This window comes from Alosa alosa, chromosome 7 (genome assembly GCF_017589495.1).
Source record: "Alosa alosa isolate M-15738 ecotype Scorff River chromosome 7, AALO_Geno_1.1, whole genome shotgun sequence".
Classification (NCBI taxonomy): Eukaryota; Metazoa; Chordata; class Actinopteri; order Clupeiformes; family Clupeidae; genus Alosa; species Alosa alosa.
Genome location: NC_063195.1, coordinates 35,630,517 through 35,649,227, shown reverse-complemented (window position 1 = coordinate 35,649,227; position 18,711 = coordinate 35,630,517). Strand labels below are relative to the sequence as shown.

At 42.1% G+C, this 18,711-nt stretch overlaps 2 protein-coding genes across 3 annotated transcripts; one reads left to right on the top strand and one right to left on the bottom strand.

Annotated features, from left to right (window-relative positions):
- The first annotated feature begins 4,037 nt into the window (after window positions 1-4,037).
- On the top strand, window positions 4,038-16,704 carry triobpa (TRIO and F-actin binding protein a). 2 transcript variants are annotated; one of them, XM_048247127.1, is made up of 12 exons: window positions 4,038-4,327; window positions 7,652-7,708; window positions 8,296-8,364; window positions 10,965-11,054; window positions 11,223-11,326; window positions 12,205-12,280; window positions 12,690-12,993; window positions 13,105-13,198; window positions 13,734-13,890; window positions 15,373-15,492; window positions 16,204-16,290; window positions 16,377-16,704. In XM_048247127.1, the coding sequence occupies exons 1-12, from the start codon at window positions 4,247-4,249 to the stop codon at window positions 16,530-16,532; spliced, it is 1,395 nt and encodes a 464-aa protein (XP_048103084.1). In that variant the 5' UTR covers window positions 4,038-4,246; the 3' UTR covers window positions 16,533-16,704. The 2 variants fall into 2 exon arrangements, with proteins under 2 accessions (XP_048103084.1, XP_048103083.1); XM_048247126.1 differs by having other exon boundaries at window positions 12,205-12,592.
- A 13-nt stretch (window positions 16,705-16,717) lies between these two features.
- smdt1b (single-pass membrane protein with aspartate-rich tail 1b) lies at window positions 16,718-18,148 on the bottom strand. Its single transcript, XM_048247128.1, has 3 exons — window positions 17,965-18,148; window positions 17,573-17,714; window positions 16,718-17,035 (listed from the first exon to the last, which is right to left on the bottom strand). The coding sequence occupies exons 1-2, from the start codon at window positions 18,106-18,108 to the stop codon at window positions 17,577-17,579; spliced, it is 282 nt and encodes a 93-aa protein (XP_048103085.1). The 5' UTR covers window positions 18,109-18,148; the 3' UTR covers window positions 16,718-17,035; window positions 17,573-17,576.
- Window positions 18,149-18,711: the final 563 nt, after the last annotated feature.

Here is an 18,711-nt window from a genome sequence, read left to right as displayed (position 1 = left end):
ATGGCTTCTGTGAAACAGCAACAGACACAGTTTCAACTATCAGCTGATAGTATATTGATATACATTGTATCTGCATGTTCAGTATCCTTGCAAAAGTCCAAATGTTTGGGAGAGACAGTAGAGATGGACACACAGAGATGAGAGAGATCAACTTGTAGGATACAGGGGAAAGGGTCTGAACTCAGCAAAGCCAATAAAATAGTAATGAGCAGCAGCAGCGACTAGGTTCAGTTACACTCTAACTCAGTTACACAGTCCTAAAGTAATGAAGAGAATGAGAGCCAGAGAGAGAGAGAGAGAGAGAGAGAGAGAGAGGAGAGAGAATATTTACAGATAAAAGAGGACAGGGTAAGAAAGGAAGAGGAAATAGCCATTAAGCACAGTAGTTTGTAGGGATTACCACAAGGAACCTGTGCCGGTAGGTACACATTCATATTTGGAGCGTGTTGGGCTGGTGTGCTAGTGTAAGTGTGTGTTATAAGAACTCTGTCTGCACAGCTACCTCTCTCTCCATCTGGCATTGGGCAGGTGGCTTTAGATTTGCTTTCTGTTGAAATTCTGCGCCACTGCTGTCAACAAGAGCGTGCTGTGCTGTGGGAGGTTAAAGCCATTGGTTTTGCATTTTGTAAAACAAACTGTTGTAAAATGGAAATGAAATCTGTCTATATTAACATGTATCATGCTGTGCAAGAGGTTTGCATGGTGGGATGGTCCTACCTCTTTACTACTATGCAGCCTCATTCCACATGACTCCTCTAATGGTGATGTATGTTATATGTATGTATAGCAGAGGTTCAAATTGAATTATTTTATTCACAGTAGACATAGGCCTAAATATTTCTATGTAATGTGAATAACAGTCTTGCTCTTTTGACTAAATCAAAAGTAATTTCACCAAGACTTTGCAAAGGAATAACATTGTCTTATCATTTAACGTACTGGAAGAAAAAGAAGTATGAACTTTATGTAAGCTAGAAACTATTCACATTCACAGGCGAAAAGTCGAATCATGCACTTTGAGTGAGTAAATTATGAATGCTACCGTCATGTGTCATGTTCCACCAATCTACAAAATTGAGATGGGGAGCTCATGACAGTGATGACATCACCTTCACTTCACTTAACTTCACCTTCACCATGTTTGCCTTCTCTCTGTTTCAACTGTCAGATCTCCAGGTACACAGCACAAACTCTTAGCCCGGGAATTAAGCTCTGAATAGCAGGACTGGCGATGACTGGACTTGACCCCTCTCCTAACAGATCTCAAAACACAGGTAAGAGGCCAATCCGTACAGGAATGGCCCTCTCTGTAATCAATATATTCTGTAGGATTATCTTGGCATATATGGCACTGAAGAGTACAGGAATGGCCCTCTCTGTAATCAATATATTCTGTAGGATTATCTTGACATATGTGGCACTGATGAGTTTGTGTGTCAGTGTTTTACTTCTATCTCTTGACTTGAATCCTCAGAAGCACTTGGTAACAGGGACCCAGAGCCTGTGCGTCGCTCCCATTGCTCTCTCACTCGGGGGCAATCGAGTGCAGAAGATGGCGGGTCCCCACCGCCCCGCCGGCACTATGAACGAGGCCACCCTCTGCCCAGCAACCACAACCCAGCGCCCAAGGATGCCATCCCATTTCGCAACCAGCACCTGGGCCTGCCGTCTCACAGGAGACACATGGAGTTCACCAGCGGGTGCTCACCCCAGCGGCGGATGACATACTCCAACTTCCGACATTCTGACAGCCCATCACAGACATGTCCGAGTTCTCCAAATCCACGCTCATGTTATGCTTCTCCGTCCCGCTGGGGGGAATCTCGGAGTTTGTCACGTCGGAGGGGCTCCACCTCTCGAAGCCAAGCTGTGTCCCATGGTACTTTCCATCGCCGGTCTGGGAACTGTAGTCCATCTGACAGACAGGACTCGGTTGCCTTACCGACCCAGAAGCGACCGGCTAGTTCTTCAAGCAGGAGCACCCGGAACAGGAGCCCTTGTCAGAGTTCCCAGAGGCATAGTTTAGACTCCGAGAAGTTGTACAATAATCTAACATCTATAGCTACTTCCACGGGATCTCAGCAAAACACCTGGCAAAACACTGAGATGGATGGTTATTACAACAATGGTCATTTTAATGGTAGTAACAGTAATAACAGTGGTTCAAATAGTCATCACAGTAGAAGAAACAGTGTTCATAACAGTGGAGCCTCCTCTCCTCGCAGAAGAAGGGACAGTGGTGCACAGATGTCTAACAGAACTGCTGCCCACACTAACCATGGATCTGACAGCAGGAAGACATACTCACAGAGCATGTCAGACAGACATTCAAAAGTTCACCCAGAGCAGTCCGACTCAAGTCACGGTTCCACTCACTCCCTCCTCAGCTCTGTCTCGCCACAACACTCACTGAGTCCTTCACCAAACAGACACAGCTCAAAACAACAAGCACACAGAGATGTGTCCATGACACACAGAGAGCTCCCAAATGCAGACAAAAACAACACAGACAGGAGCAGGAGTACTATCCGACGGGGTTTGGAGGCTCTCATTTTATCTTCATCAGATGAAACGAGACGACCTGATAGGAGTACCTCTCCTCCAATGACTTTTGAGGATTATGTGATCATAGCTGATATTCCTCGAACCAGGCTATATGGAGAGGGGGAGGAGAATGGAGAGATGGTCAGGAGGAGACCCCAGAGTCAGAGCCCACAGAGGGACTACCAACACCAGCCCTCCAGGTGTGGACGAGCAGAGAGCTGTTATGACAACTAGTGATAGGCCTTACATGTCTGATGCTGCTGATGAGGGCCTCTTATCTGATCTGATGCACACAGACATTTCTCGCAAATGTCCTTCTCTGATCTAGATAATATAGCTAAAAAGGAATAAATAGTAATGAACCCTTTATTGAACTACTTTATTAGACTAGATTACGAGTCTAGATCAAATCCCATTATTGCAATCCCCTAAATAGTAATACCAGTATTGCACTGAAGAGACTCCAACTGGTTACTCATATTTAAACTGGACAAAAACAAGTGTGTTAAGTAGGCTGCCTTCTTCTGTTTTTGTTTTCTCTCATCTCTCTTTCCTCTCGTCTGTCCATTCCTTCCCCTCCTCCCTCCCTAAGTCACCCATCCCCTCTGTCTTTTGCTTGAAGATTCTTTTCATTAAAAGCGCTTTCCATTGCTGTTGTTGGCTTTGTAAAGAACAAATAAAGTGAAGCATTGAGAGCAAAGAGTAACCTAGGTTACAATATCAAGAAAAAAAAAAAGATTGAAATTCATAATAATGGTAGAATGCTAAAATTCAACAACATCTCTTGATATGATCTATGTTGCATCACCTTTGTGATGCTTTCAGGTCTTCTGGCATGCTGGATGGCTACAACTCCACTGAACACAGGGACTCTGAAGAGAGAGGCAGAGGAAGGGAGCGAGGAAGAGACCGTAGGGAGAGGGAGCGCAAGCATCAACAGAGATACGCTGGGAAACAACCCGAGACCAAGCTCACATCATCACATGCCGAAACAGTAAGACCTGCTTTCATCAGATGGACACAAAACCCACAAAGCGTCTGAACCACTGGGAATCTAAAGTAACATTATGTGAACTGGCAAAGTGAAATCACAAGGTGGCAATCTAGAGCTGGTCTTAGGAAAGTGGAAGTTACAGTACCTTGACAATTTCAATATTGTTGGGTTTTCCTTTGTATTTCATTTATAACAGAGATTTACCAGTGCAGCTGGAGAGTGTGATTCTCATCATCAGGAAAAGTTCATACAACCTGCACAGGTAACATTAGGCCTATAGGCGGCTACATAACATTTGTTCACACTTGTGACTGTTTTATCTCAAGTGACTCATTGTGCAAAAATTGGTTAAGTCATGTGAATTAGATTGCTTCAGGGCCAACCGCATCTAATACGCACCCTTAGGCCTTCTTCTAGATAGGGGTTAAAACCGTTAGGCGGTAGCCTACTGTCGTCCTCAAGCAATTTCACGGAAATGAGAGTGCCAGAGACAGTGCAGACTACTTTGTAGCTCCATAGGTCGGATGTATGATGCAATGTTTGTGTCTAACTTATTCACACTAGCCTACTTTCAAGTAGCCTAAAGTCTACTTGGTTTAAAAAAGGGTTCAAGAATTTACCACTTATGCTGTGATGTGAAGTGTTTGTATTGCTGACCTCGGCGATAGGGCGTATGGTGTGAACTGCTGATGACAGCGAAGCCACTACATGTTTGCAGAATGTGAGGTTAACATAACTTTCTTCTTTTTGCAAATTGTCCGCCGGAAATCATATTCTCTCAACATGTCGGTAAGTCTACCTATAGTCTATTCTATTTTGGCCTGCTGCATAAGACTTTCAGTCTCATGTTTTGCACGACGGTTGTGTTGTGTTTTGTAAATGTGTTGTCGCATTATGATGGAAGTTAAGACACAAACGGCAAACGGCATATGGGGCGCCAAGTGTTTTGTAGACAACATTCTGTGCTCCTAGGCTAAGGCTATGCATTAATATTCTATGTACCCTCTTGCCTATAGTCTACAGAAAAACGCAAAATCATTGTTCATCCCAACATATCTACTTCAGTGGCATGGGAATCCAAATTATGCCACTATGATGTTTATTTCCTGTCATTTAATTTGTATTTAGTCCAAAGAAAGGTCTTGTGCGTACGCACGTATTCACGTTTTGTTGAATGCGAAATTAATTATCATACACTAGGCTACTGAATGCATAAGGACTTTGGGTCATACATTCTGTGAGTTGGCAAATTTCAAAACAAAAGCTAAGCAAAGACTGTTTCATTTATCATAGACAGCAATCAAAATTCATTGTTTCCAAGAATGTATCAAGGGAAGGCCTATGATATGCATACAGGTGTTTGTGTGCACATCAGGTCTTTAAAGGTCCGATATATTAAAGCAGCCTAGGCCTTCCCTTAATACTGTGATCTGTAACCAGCTAACTCACTGAATGTAGTAGACTGAGGGTTTGTGAACATCAAACCTTCAGTAACTTATCCATAATTCTGAGTCACAGAATGAATTGGGATAGATATCTTGTGCACATCATACCTTCGGAAGCAGAACTGCATGTGGACAAAATAAATATTCAATGGCAGAGAAAGACCATAGTAGTCACTGGGTTGTAGGGGGATACTGATATAGTGTTACACTGTGGCATGGAAGACTAAGGTTATTGAATTTGCTTGAAAAAAATAAGGCTGGTTGCTACTGGAGTAAATGCACTGCCAAAGGAGGAAGCATATCAAACATGTTCGCCCATCATTCGATCATCTCCCTAAATCATCCATGTAAATAGATCACATTTACATAATTCGAACATAACCCTAAATCATCCATATAAGTAGATTCCATTTCAATGATTCATCTTAAAAACAAACACAACTTTGTGACACTTTGTGCTAGTCAGATGGGTCAGATGTTTTTCTTATTGTAATACCTCCAAAGTGTTCATCCATGCAAGTGCTGGTGATGCATTAAACCACTTCACCTCACTTCCACTGAAGTGTCTAAATGGACAGATAAAATCTGCATATTGGTTCACTGTTAGATGTTATTAAGATTATTAACATTGACTTGCCTAATGAAACACGTGAATGAAGTGAAGAAAGAAAAAAGTGTTTTGAAAGCAAGTGGCAGAATGGAGGTTACCTGGCTGCTGGCTCCACCCACCTGTCAATCAGTTCATTTTCTCACTGAGATTACAGTATGGACACCCTGTTCGCTTTTGCATTCGCTCGACTACCAGGATGGTGGACCAATCAGTGGGCAGTGGGCGGGCAGATGATGTTGCATAGAACAGTTTGTAATCAGTGGCAGAAGTGCTAGAGCTAGACAAGGCAACACGACTGTAGCAACACCAGCAAACATCAAAGAATTGTCGCCAGGCCAGAGCAAGAAGAATGTGTAAATGTATACATCAAACGTAAACACATTGCTTCCTTACTGCCAATGCGATTTATTATCAACTTGCAAGGTTAGTGGCGAAGTAGGAAGTAATTTTAGAGACCCTATACTGATCAATGCGATTGGTTAGGGTGGTCCATGATTACAAAATTAACATGAAGCGGAAGGCCATAAGGATGCAATGACTGGAAGCATCTCCCAATGGAGCCTTCCAAGTGCATTCCCTTCACCCTGTCGTGCGGCTTCACGCTATTCATTATAAGAAAATTCAGGCCGTACCAACACCGTACCTTACCCAACACGCCACTGAGCTCTTGGTACCTTACCCAACACGCCACTGCGCTCTTGATACCTTACCCAACACGCCACTGAGCTCTTGGTACCTTACCCAACACGCCACTGAGCTCTTGGTACAGACCATAGTTATTTCTTGCCTTGACTGCTATTACTCTTCTAACGGGCCTCCTGGCTTCTGCGGTGAAACTGCTACAGATGGTCCAGAACCCAGTGGCATGTCTGGTTCTCAATCAACCAAAAAGGGCACACATTACACCACACACATTACACCACTGTTCATTGAGCTTCACTGGCTACCCTTTGCCGTCTGCATCAAATTCAAGTCATTAACGATTGCCTAGTGATTGCTGGGTCTGCTCCCACTTACTTAAATGCTCTCATCAAGGCTTATGTTACCCTTCAGCCTTTGCGTTCCTCCAGGAAATGTAGTCTGGCACTGCTGCCCCTACACACATAGCAATCCAGACTATTTCACTTGTTGTTCCCCATTGGTGGAACGAACCACCAAGTGCTACCAGGGCAGGGGCGTCCCTGTCTATCTTCAAGAAGCTCTTGAAGATCCAACTCCTCAGTGAGGACCTCCTCTCCTAACAACCCAACACATCTAACATGCACTTTGGGCTGATTCAGACTGGCTGTGAGCGTGTCAGCTGCGTGGCGTGTCCGTTCTCATTTCAGCTCCCATGTTAACAGGTTAGACATTGCACACTACCTGTGTGACACACATGTCTCAAAACACGTGCATGCTACAAATAGGATCAACATTTTTTTTTTCACGTGACAAGCAAGCGTGTTGGAAGTGTTTCCATTCAAAAGAGAAAGTGAAGAGATGTTTTAATAGGCAGAGGGGCCGCTGCAGCGCAGCGTCAGACACGTTTCTGGTGTGCAAAGACAGAAAACGCCACGCAGCCACCACGCAACTGAGACGCAACAGACACGCCACGTTCACACCACGCAGGCAGTCTGAATCATCCCTCACCATGCACTTCTTTTCTTCTCTCCCCTCCTTCCCTCTCCTCCTTCATCTTCTGATAGTGCTATTTACTGTAGTAGAATGTGTTGTTACCTAACAATTGTTACAATCCTTTACATTGTAGCTTGAATGTTATTCCTCATTTTGTAATTGCTTTGGATAAACACATCTGTTAAATGAATAAACTGATTGGCAATTAGACTGACAGCTCTATCCCCACTGGGCAGACAGTGGTCCACTGACCTTTCGCTATCTGGGTGGAAATAATTGATATTTCAAGACATGTATGTTGCAACACAGAATGTTGCACCTATCCTACAGCATGTAGTCCTGGCCTAGATGAGAGAGATGTACATGGAAAACCAGTCAGTCAAAAATCAGTCACTTAAAAATAGACCTAGTTATTAACTCCATAATTTTCTGTTTTTGTTGCAGCTGAATATTCTAAATTTCAAAAAGGGTTGGATATTCAGGCTGGATGATGATGAAGAGGTAAGTTGTTCAAGTCATGGCTTACATTATGGGACTAAAACCCCAGAGCTGTGTTTCCCAAAGCCTTCTTAACGCTGTGTCATTAGGTACACCTGCCTTAACATTTCGAAACATCTGTCTTGAGGGCTCAACATTAATCGCCCAGTTTCCCTTGGCAAATTTTTACAATTGGCAACCAGATTTGGTTGGCTTTGGCAACCAAAACCTCATGCCACTTTTACCACTTTTAAAAAAGTTAACGTTGAGCCCTGGTCTTTCATAAGGTTGGTTTGGACCACTCTTAGGTATACCTTAACACAGCTTTTAGATAAAACAATTTAGTGCCTGTGTTATTATGTTTATTGCTCACCTGGTGGACAAAAAACATAGCACGACTTTGGTAAGATATAGACTACCTTTCAACCATTTAGAAACACCATTATCAACAAACACAGCCTGCAAATTAGAGCATACCTAGGGGTATTGCAAAAAAAAAAAAAATCAATTTGAGTATTTCTGGAATTTTGTTTGCTAGAGTTGAAGGCCGACTTTTGAGTTATCAGAGGCATGCTACTACATGGTTGTGATAAGTCTGTCTATATTTGCAGTGGAGAAAATACTGGTTCGTTTTGGCCAACTCAAGGCTGAAATATTACAGAGACTCTCAGGCAGAGGAGGTAAGATATGACCAAATATACAGATATTAGCCTACTAACTGTTATTATAAACCCACATCTCAGTTATGTCTTATCAAAGCAGTTCTTGAAGTTGATTTTTGGCTAACATTGGCATAATTAGGGCCCGAGAGGTGCGAAGCCCTATTGTTTGTAAAGATTATTATTATTATTATTATTATTCCAGATGAATTTCGCTCCGCCTAGCTCCACTCATCCATCTGGAACCGATCCATTGAAGTGTTGCTTCAGAAGGCTGGGCCTAATCAAAAAATGCTTGCATATGATTGAATAAGCCACTTGTCCGTCATCTATTGACGTGCTACTTCAACCACTCACATCGAAGCCAACCCGTGACGCTAATAACAGTCTCACAGTCCCTTCTACGCTATGTCACATCTATGAAACTCCCGCCCTGCGTCCTGATTGGCTGTACCATAAAATCGGTTGCAGAAATCACTCTCATTGGAAGAGGTCCCAGATGGATTTGAGTGAAGCTAGGCGGAGCTAAGCGGAACGACATTCATCTGGCGAGAGTCAGGTTACATACTTTCAGCTAGACACACCAAATTTGGTAGGTGTGTGTATCTCCCCAAAATGAACAACTTTTGTATGTACAATGCATTAGCCATGCCCAACAGGAAGTGAGGTATTTGGGATTTTGTGCGGACTAAAATGTGATGAATTGTGATGCCAAAAGAAGTGCTTCCCATTGGTAAAAACGCATGAAATCTGGCACACACATCAAGAGGTACCGTGAATACACAGGGGAAAAGCCTTGGCACTGGGCTTGGCCCAGGAACTCCATAGCGCCCCCTTATGTCACTGTGGCTTGTGGTTGGCATATAGTTTTAGATACACACACCAAATTTGGTGGGTACATGTAACTCCCAAAAACAAACAACTTTTGTATTAACATGCCATTAGCCACGCCCACAGGAAGTGAGGTGATTGGGATTTTGTGCGTTGTGGACATGGCCAATTTTAATGTACTCCTCCTAGACGGTTGATCCGATTCATAATGCCAATATGCTTCTGATTCTAAATTGTGAAGCTTTTTTTGAAATGTTGTAATTTGACGAAATGGTGAAACTATGAATTTGAATACCCTTCCACATAAACTATAAATGTGTCTTAATTCACCATGCATGGCTTGAAATGTTTTAAATTTCACAGGTTATTGAATACCATGGTAATGACAATATTCACAAGCCCATAATCCATATTTGGCATAGCGCCCCCCACTGGCAACAAAAAGAACGACAACAACACTGATGTCACGTGATAGATTTGAACGTACTCCTTCTAGACAGTTTGACAGATTCATGTGAAATTTGGCAAATATGATGGCAAGATGACGCTGATGTTAAATTGTGAAGGGATTTTTTAAAAAGTTGTAATATTTTGTGATTTTAATATCTTGCACATAAACAGGAAATGTGTCATAAAGTCAAAGTGCATTGAATGCACAGTCTGAAACTTCTCAGGTTCATAGATATTATGACTATGAGAATAATCAGAAACCCTATTGGCCTGCCTGGCATAGCGCCACCACCTGGCCAAACAGGAAATGTGTCAGAATGGGCAATACCTTAACTGATTTATTTGAAACCAAGTAGGTATACAATATTGGAAATCAATCATTATTGTGATGATGTGCACATATGTCATTCAGGAGGCTAGCATAGCGCCACCATCTGGTCAAGCATGAAATGTGCCAGAAATGTTCTATGCTTTGAATGAATGGTCTTTGAACAGGTTAATAGATATTATGATTATGATATCCAGACACCCAATGGGCCTGCCTGGCATAGTGCCACCACCTGGACAAACAGGACATGTGCCAGAAAGTTAATGCCTGAACTTATTAATATGAAGTTTGGTAGGTATAAAATATTGGAAATCATTATTGTGATGATATTCACATGTGTAATTCAGATGCCTAGCATAGCGCCACCATCTGGCCAAGCATGCAATGTGCCAGAAATGTTCTATACTTTGAATGAATGGTCTGAAACTTAACAGGTATATATTATGATTATGATGATATCCATCCAATGGGCTTGCCTGTCATAGCGCCACCACCTGGCCAAGCGAGAAATGTGCCAGAAATGGGCAATGCCGTTTGATCTCAAACTTTACTGTTTGATCTCAAACTTTATAAAATATTGGATATCAATATTCTGATGATATTCACATGTGTAATTCCCATGCCTAGCATAGCGCCACCATCTGGACAAGCAGGAAGTGTGTCAGAAATGTTCTATGCTTTGAATGAATGGTCTGAAACTTCTCAGGTTAATTAATATTATGATTATGATGACATCCAGCCACCCAATGGGCCTGCCTGGCATAGCCCCCCTCACCTGGCCAAGCAAGAAAATGTGCCAGAAAATAACATACAACAACAAATAGCACCGCGTCAGTGTGGGATTCCGAATTTGTGGGATTCCGAAATGTCACGGGTTGTGGACCGGAGGTGCTCGGGCCCGCCATTGCCGCTTACGGCTATATTTATTACTTATTGTTTCCTGATGAATTGGAAACAATGGCTTTGTTCAGAAGTTAACTTATTATCTCTGAATTGTGTTTATCATTTCCAGAGAGATGAACTGGAAGGAGAGATTGACGTACGTTCTTGTGCAGATATTGTTGAGTGTGACGTGGAGAAGAACTATGGATTTCAGGTTCATGTAAGTAGAGGTTTGAAAATCTGTCCTACAAATCATGTTGTAGTGTATCAAATAAATAACTGTGACAATAATTTGTTTTACATTTTTCACCTGAACAAGAGTGTTGTCACATACACTGTGCTATTCTCATGTTTTTAGGTGATCAATTTCTTTGTCTTTGTTTTTCAGACCCAAGAGTCTGTGATCACTTTGTCTGCCATGACTTCCAGAATCAGGAGGAGCTGGGTTGAGATTTTAAGAAGGAATATTTTTTCAGACAACCTTCCGGATCAGTAAGTCTTTCTCATGTTTAACAGGCACAAACTCACAGAAACTCAGTTGTGTGTTATGAAGATGGTGCACAGACATGGTAATCTCATATGGATTTACCCTTTCAAATGACCGTATCAGATTTTTCTATAGGCCTACAAGTACAGTACATTTCACCTTAAAGGATTTTTCACATACCGGTAGATCTGTGTTTCTCAAGGTCACGAGTACTGTTGGTACAAACAAATCTTTAAAATCATGTCCTCAGAGTGGAGCACTAGCTGCCTGGTTTCTCTAGCTGTTGACTGCTGCAACTCAAGCTAGGTAGCGCAGATGGTTTTTTCGTTTTTTTCCCCCGTACCAACAATACTCATTGACCTTGAGAAACAGAGATGTGAAAATCGAAACAAAAAAAAAAAAAATCATCAGAAGTGGTCTGTTTTTTTTTTTTATTCTTTTTTTTGTTTGTTTTTTAGGCCATTCAGATTGTACTATCTTAACATTGCGTACATGTATCATACCTAAATTAATTACGGATAATATTCTTTTTATATTATTCTGTATTTAATAATGCTGTGTTAAAATATTTTTATTGATTTTTATTTTATAGAGTTCTACTATGAACATACAACCTTATCTTCAAGTGTACACTTAGCCTAGAAATCTAGATGCACCCTAGCGGCAGCAAATTAATTTGCTAAGCCTGTACATGTCAATGATATAGGATGGCCCGCCAGGCTAGTGTACACTGGTTTATTTTCTGGAAATGAAGAGTAACTCATAATTGTACAGGTTCTTGTGGCATAAATAAATGACAGCTCTGCTTCTAGCAGTGAATGAAAGACAAGGAAATATCCATGATCTGTGACCCTCCATCTGAACATTATCTACCACATTTTAGATGTCATGGCTCCAGATCTGAGATCGTGGGCTCCAAGGCCAATTCCCTAGATGTTGATCAGGATGAGTCAAATCTGGTGAGAGCTCCACTGACTAATCAGAGAGAGGCAGGGGAGGGACGTGATCGTGATCAGGAGAGGAGATTGGAGGATCGAACCAGGTGGTTCCAGGAAGGTGTTCTGTGCAGTGATGGGGTGTGCACCAGATGGGACACAATTGAACTTAAAAAGGGGACATCCCAAGCAACAGATCAATTAGCAGATAATATTGTTGGAGAAAGCAAAGACATTGACAGGAAATGGGAAGTTTTTGAGAGGCTGCCATTTGGAGAGATGAAGTCCCTTTGTCTGGATGGTTCTCCAAACCATGACTCCAGTAATGAGGGAGAGGTAGGGCTATCACTAGCAATGACACACTTAGTGAAATTATCTGAATTGTTGAAACAGAAACAATAGCATTGTCAATACAATGTTTTGCTTGCTACAGGTTTTGTCACCGAGACAAAGAAGAGAAGTTTTACGCTCTGGACAAACAGAAGGTAGCTCGAGTGCTGGTGTGGGGGGCCTGAGTGCTGGTGTGGGGGGCCTGAGTGCTGGTGTGGGGGGCCAGTGTGCTGGTGTGGGGGGCCTGTGCGGCCCTACTGCCCCCTGTGTCCCGCGGCTGAGAGCACTGGAGCAGCTCTATGAAGAGAGCCTGGAGGCGGCGCAGAGGGACCATGAGAGGCGGATAGAGGAGCTGCAGAAGGAGAAGGAGCGCCTCTTGATGAAGGAAGCTCAAGCTGCCGCCAAGAGTGAGAACAGTTTTTGCACACACAAGATTGGGGAATTGTTTTCATCTCGCAAGCTCCATTTTTCTTGAGTGTTGTTACAGTCAATTTTTAGCTATTTGTACTGTTTTTCAGCTATGGAGGCTTTAAGGAAGGCCCATCAGGAGGAGCTGGAGAAAGCCAAAGGTTTGGTGGGAAGAGAGGCTCTAACAGAGAGCAGGAAGCCGTTGTGAGTTATCCTACACTCTCAACAACACTCACAGGATTTGGGTTTTCAGATTTAGAGCAGCTAATTATATTGACTTAAATGTGCTGTGTGACACAGAAGGTCAAACGAATATAGCCTACTGGTCCTTTGTTTCCAGATGATCACATCAGTATCTGATCATTTATGGTCCGTGAAAGACGTTATATTAATAAATCATTGTTACATACATATTACCATGTTTATAAACAACAAGCTGCTCATAGAATAGCAAACATTATGTTAGGAAAGGGTGAAAGTACAAAGTAATTTATTTATCATGCAGCATCATTAATCTTAACGTATTTCCATTTGTGACAGCAAAAGCGTATAGCAACATCAAGTGCTAACCTGACAGATAAAGCCTCCTTCCTCGCATTCCACATTACCTCCCTCCCTCCATACCACACACCTCCCTCCCTCCATACCTCACACCTCCCTCCCTCCATACCTCAGTTGACATGTTGCTGGATGTTTCTACCCCCCCCCCACCCGCTGGCTCTGCTCCCCCCTTCCCCAGGTGTGAGGCAGGTGAGCTGCAGGTGGAGCTGGATGGGCTGTCTGAGAGGTACTCAGACAAGTGTGTGGAGCTCAGCCGCATACAGGAGAGCAGTAGAGACACCTACTCAGAGATGGAGCACCAGACAGTCATAGAGCACCTCAGGAAAGAAAACCAGGTACAAATACAGATGGAGCAAGTGTTAGGGGTTTGGGGAAGACACACTTACTCCATCATCTTATTAACCTATTGGTTCAATTCCAACTCTGACATTGAAACCTCAAGGTCAAGGTTCATTTCTATTGTTGTTATTTAATGTGTGAACTTGTGTTATTGCTAGTGTGATGTTGCTTTGATTTACTGTTACTTTTTAAAATAGCTTGGGATACTCAGTCTGTGTGGGTTTGTGTATTGAATCTGCATGTGTCACTCAAATTAAGTTTCACTCTAATAGTGAATTTCCTTGTTCGATGATAACATGTTACTAGGCACTGTTGCCTGTTGCAGCATCAAACTCCCAACACAACAGAAATGGACCACAGTCATATACATTTGTGAAAACCATTCTCGTAGGAAGATCAAGAAAGCAAAGGCTTATGCCCAAATATGGCACACTAGGTGATATTATCACATTATTGTGGGCAGTCGTGGCCTACTGGTTAGTGCTTCAGACTTGTTACCAGAGGGTTGCTGGTTCAAACCCCGACTAGTAGGCACGGCTGAAGTGCCCTTGAGCAAGGCACCTAATCCCTCACTGCTCCTCGAGCACCGCTGTTGTTGCAGGCAGCTCAGTATTATGTGATGGACTCAAGTGGCAAACAATGTTACTTTATTCGTTTGGAGGTCAAAACGGTAATTATAACTGAAACTTAATCTATTGCAAGGGTGCAACTGGTTGAAGCAGGATAACAGAATTCCTGGCATTCAGGTGGCAGAAAGTAAGTATGTAATTTGAGGTATAGTATATAGTATAAGTATATATACTCTTTTGATCCTGTGAGGGAAATTTAGTCTCTGCATTTATCCCAATCCGTGAATTAGTGAAACACACACAGCACACAGTGAACACACAGTGAGGTGAAGCACACACTAATCCCGGCGCAGTAATCTACCTGCATCAACAGCGGCGCTCGGGGAGCAGTGAGGGGTTAGGTGCCTTGCTCAACGCACTTCAACCGTGGCCTACTGGTCGGGGCTCGAACCGGCAACCCTCCGGTTACAGGTCCAGAGTGCTAACCAGTGGGCCACGGCTGCCCCCTAGGTGCAGTGGCCACTCCACTGTGTTGTTGTTGCATTACCACCTAACACCAGGTGCATTGTTATCTGCTACCTGAACGCCATGTTGTCTTTTATCCCTTACCTGCACACAGCTAAAAAAAAATGCTGATAGCTGATAAGTGTTGTGCCGTTGTTTGTAAATGTAAAGGTCTTAACATTCAACAAGCAACATTGCAACTTTCTGATTTTAGCTTAAACATATTAGTCCTGATAGTAGCCCACTCTTCAGTAATCCGTTCACTGTCCACTGACAGATAACGATACTGTGTCAGCAGGAAAGCTTCCTAAAACTTCACACACGGCACATGTGGTTACACCACCACATCCTGTCTCACTGCACGGGTGCACAGGCTCAATTTTTCCCCTTACTGTGTTCTTGCAGGAACTGCAGTCTCGGCTGACCGAAGAAATCACCCTCATGCGTGCCTTCATCACAGGTCAAAGGTCACAGTCACAGTTGATTTTCTATGGAAGTCACGACCATAGCTCCTCTGACATGGAGGTAATTTGTGTTCAATGCATGGAACAATATGACTTGAGGGGTTTTATTGGGGGGAGTTTTTTGTTATGGAGCACAAACTCCAGGATTAGGACATTCATCCTTTTTGTTTCTGTATACTAACCTGTGTCCAGTACTTCATCATTCATCCTCTTTGTTTCTGTATACTATAACGATAACCTGTGTCCAGTACTTCAGTCCAGCTTGATCTGGATGAGCACACTCTCTCATCACTTAGAATTTTGCAATAACATTATAATAACATTTGTAAAAAAAGAAAAAATACAGACCACAGATCAAACAATAGCTAAAAATAAAATGATGTTCCTTCCATTTATACATGTTTACATAAACACCAATTCTGAATGTTATTAACCTGCATGAGTACAGAATAAATGTAGTAATAAACATCTTATTACCTTATAGATAAATTAGCATGCCAAACAATTGATATATCTGGATATTCAGACCACAGACTGGCATTTATATGAATAGAGAATGTTACCGTCAGAAGAGACTAACTGTGACTTTCAATGCAGAAAATGTTATTTGATCATTTTCCACTATTCTGTGTTAACTGCACCTGACATTTTCCAACTGTCTGTGTCCTGCCCACAGATGTACATTCTGTACTGCATGAGGACCATTTTGCATTATACTGCCCCCTAGTGGTCAAAGTCTACACAAAGATATGGATTGATTATGTTTTTTCAGGTGCTATTACGAGCAAAAGACAATGAGATCATGTATCTGCAGAAGGAGATCAGCTGTCTCAGAAATGAAGTAGTCTCTCTGATGAAGGTATGTGGTCTATGTACTCACTGTGTGTACCAAATCATGTACAGGACATGTCTGTGCAAAGTCAAATCTTGTTTCTTGTGCTGTAGGAGAAGCAGTCTGTGTGTGAGCGCTTTAAGGAGGTGTACGTGGAGCTGAGCCGGGTGAGAGGAGCCAGTGAGCGGGAGCTGGGCTGTCTGAGGGAGCACCTGAATCTCACTATAGCGGCAGTGCAGGAGCAACAGCATATGAGCAGCAGCACGTAGCCCTGGACACCAGTCTCCAACTACAGTGTTTTACCATACGGTCAAATGCAAGCTCTTTTGTCAAATTATTTTCAAAATGATGACAAGCTATGTGTTAGTTACCTATGTGGTATGAATAACAAAACAAAAGCTTTTTGATTTTAATGATTAAGATTTAAATTATACCGCTCCTTTGCACATAGTGATCAGTTGAAGGAATTTTATTTTGAAAAGAGAATGGACTCAGAGACATAGTCATCTTCTTTAACAGGAAACAATAAAGTTATAATTTAGAAACGCCTCCATGTCCTTTGCTTAGTGTAGAGATGAGCATGCAAACAGGAGTAAGGAGGCAACAGCTACCTCACATCACACTCGATTTCAAATGTAAACAGTTTTGAGCGCTTCTGAGAACGGAGTAATGGAAGAATGCACATAGCAAACATCAGGTTATATGGCTTTGATCATGGGGTCATCCTCTCCCTTGCCTCTGGTTTTCGTTAAGAGCCATGATGAGAATAAACCTGTCAAGTTGAAGAATAATGTGTTTAGCAATATATAGAAATGCATGCTCTTTTAAGCATGATAGGCTATTTGAGTGTAGCCATTTCGATTACCTAATATAGTGTTTAGATAGACTTTCGCAATGAGTTATATGTATGCAATCTCCATGCTAAAGGACAATGGGAGTTGGGTAGAAAGCAATAGTCTTAACACTCTGTTTTATCTTAGAGACCTCATGTCCAATTTCGAAGGCTTCAAAATATGACATGTACATGTACTAGGCTTCATACTTTTGAACTTTTCCTACTTCCAGAACTGTCAAAAAAATTAAATGAATAAATAATATTAATATTTGAAATGTCATCTACCACTCTGTTTAGAGACCCAATCAAAATACAAATATGGTTAAATTATTAATTATGCAAACGGACACATTTTTACACCTTATTCTGATGTCACACACACACACACACACAATGGATAGGGTTTCTCTAACAAACAAACAAAACCCCAGTTATGATGTTAAAAACATACACCTCAACCTCAAAACCACTTACCACATCAGTCGTCGTCGTCATCATCTGAAGGGACAAAAATATCGTGTTCTTCCAGGAGAGCGGCGAAATTCTTGCTTATCAAAGTGCCCACATACAGGAAAGGCAGAACCACTGCTGTCATGCGTATCAAACCAAAGGGAACCTAGGGAGAATTTGGATAAGATTAAGACGTCGTCTTGCCTACGGCATATTTTGTTGTTAGTGACAGGCCTACATTTCCGCGTTGAACATTTGGTATACATAAACACTAACAGGAATGGCTGCTAAGGCACTCCTTCAGTAGACTCTCATTTCTGATTTGATCAAGGCACTCTATCATTTGTAGCTACGCCTTCATTTTCCAAAACCTTCGCCATTACACCCAAATTAAACGACCCGAGCACTCAACCTACCTTCTCCGGTTTGGGTAAAATGCCACCTGACGTGGAAGAAATATTAGACACCATTATTGTCGTTGTTCCCCCACTTCTGTGGGCTCCAAACCCATTGTTTTTCTTTAGAAAGAAGCGGCTGAATCGACTGACAGTAGACGCCATACTTGAGACTGTGGTCAAGCGGAGAGCGGAAGCAGTTATGACGATATGCAGGGAGAAAAAGGTTCACTTAGGGGGAGGAGTCGAAATCCGGACTGGTGGAATTAATTTGGGCTCAGCATACTTTTTAGCAAAACCAAAATGTTTATATATATAATATATAACCCAATATATAATATTGGGTAATATATAACCCAATTCACTTTTAGAAGGGTGATTAGATTCCAAAATGAATCTCAGCAATGAATCAGTAGCTTGGGGTCGACTCGGGACCCCATGTGGGGTCGCCTGAGATACTTGGTATATTACAATTGACCAGTACATTGCATTCAAATATACATACATTAAATAAAATAAAAAAAAACATGTAATCAGAGCCTTCATTACAATCTGGCTACAAAAAAATAAACATAGACAGCCCACATTAGATGCTTGATTGACGTAATCATCCTTGATCAACGTTCCAAACATATAGCCTATATATATCTATGTTCCCTGGTATATTTACATCACAAAGGACCTTATGTGGGACTCCCACCATGTGTAGAAAAAGCATAACAACACCTCTTCCTCAGACAAGGTGTTATAGACTATCCTAACTGGTGG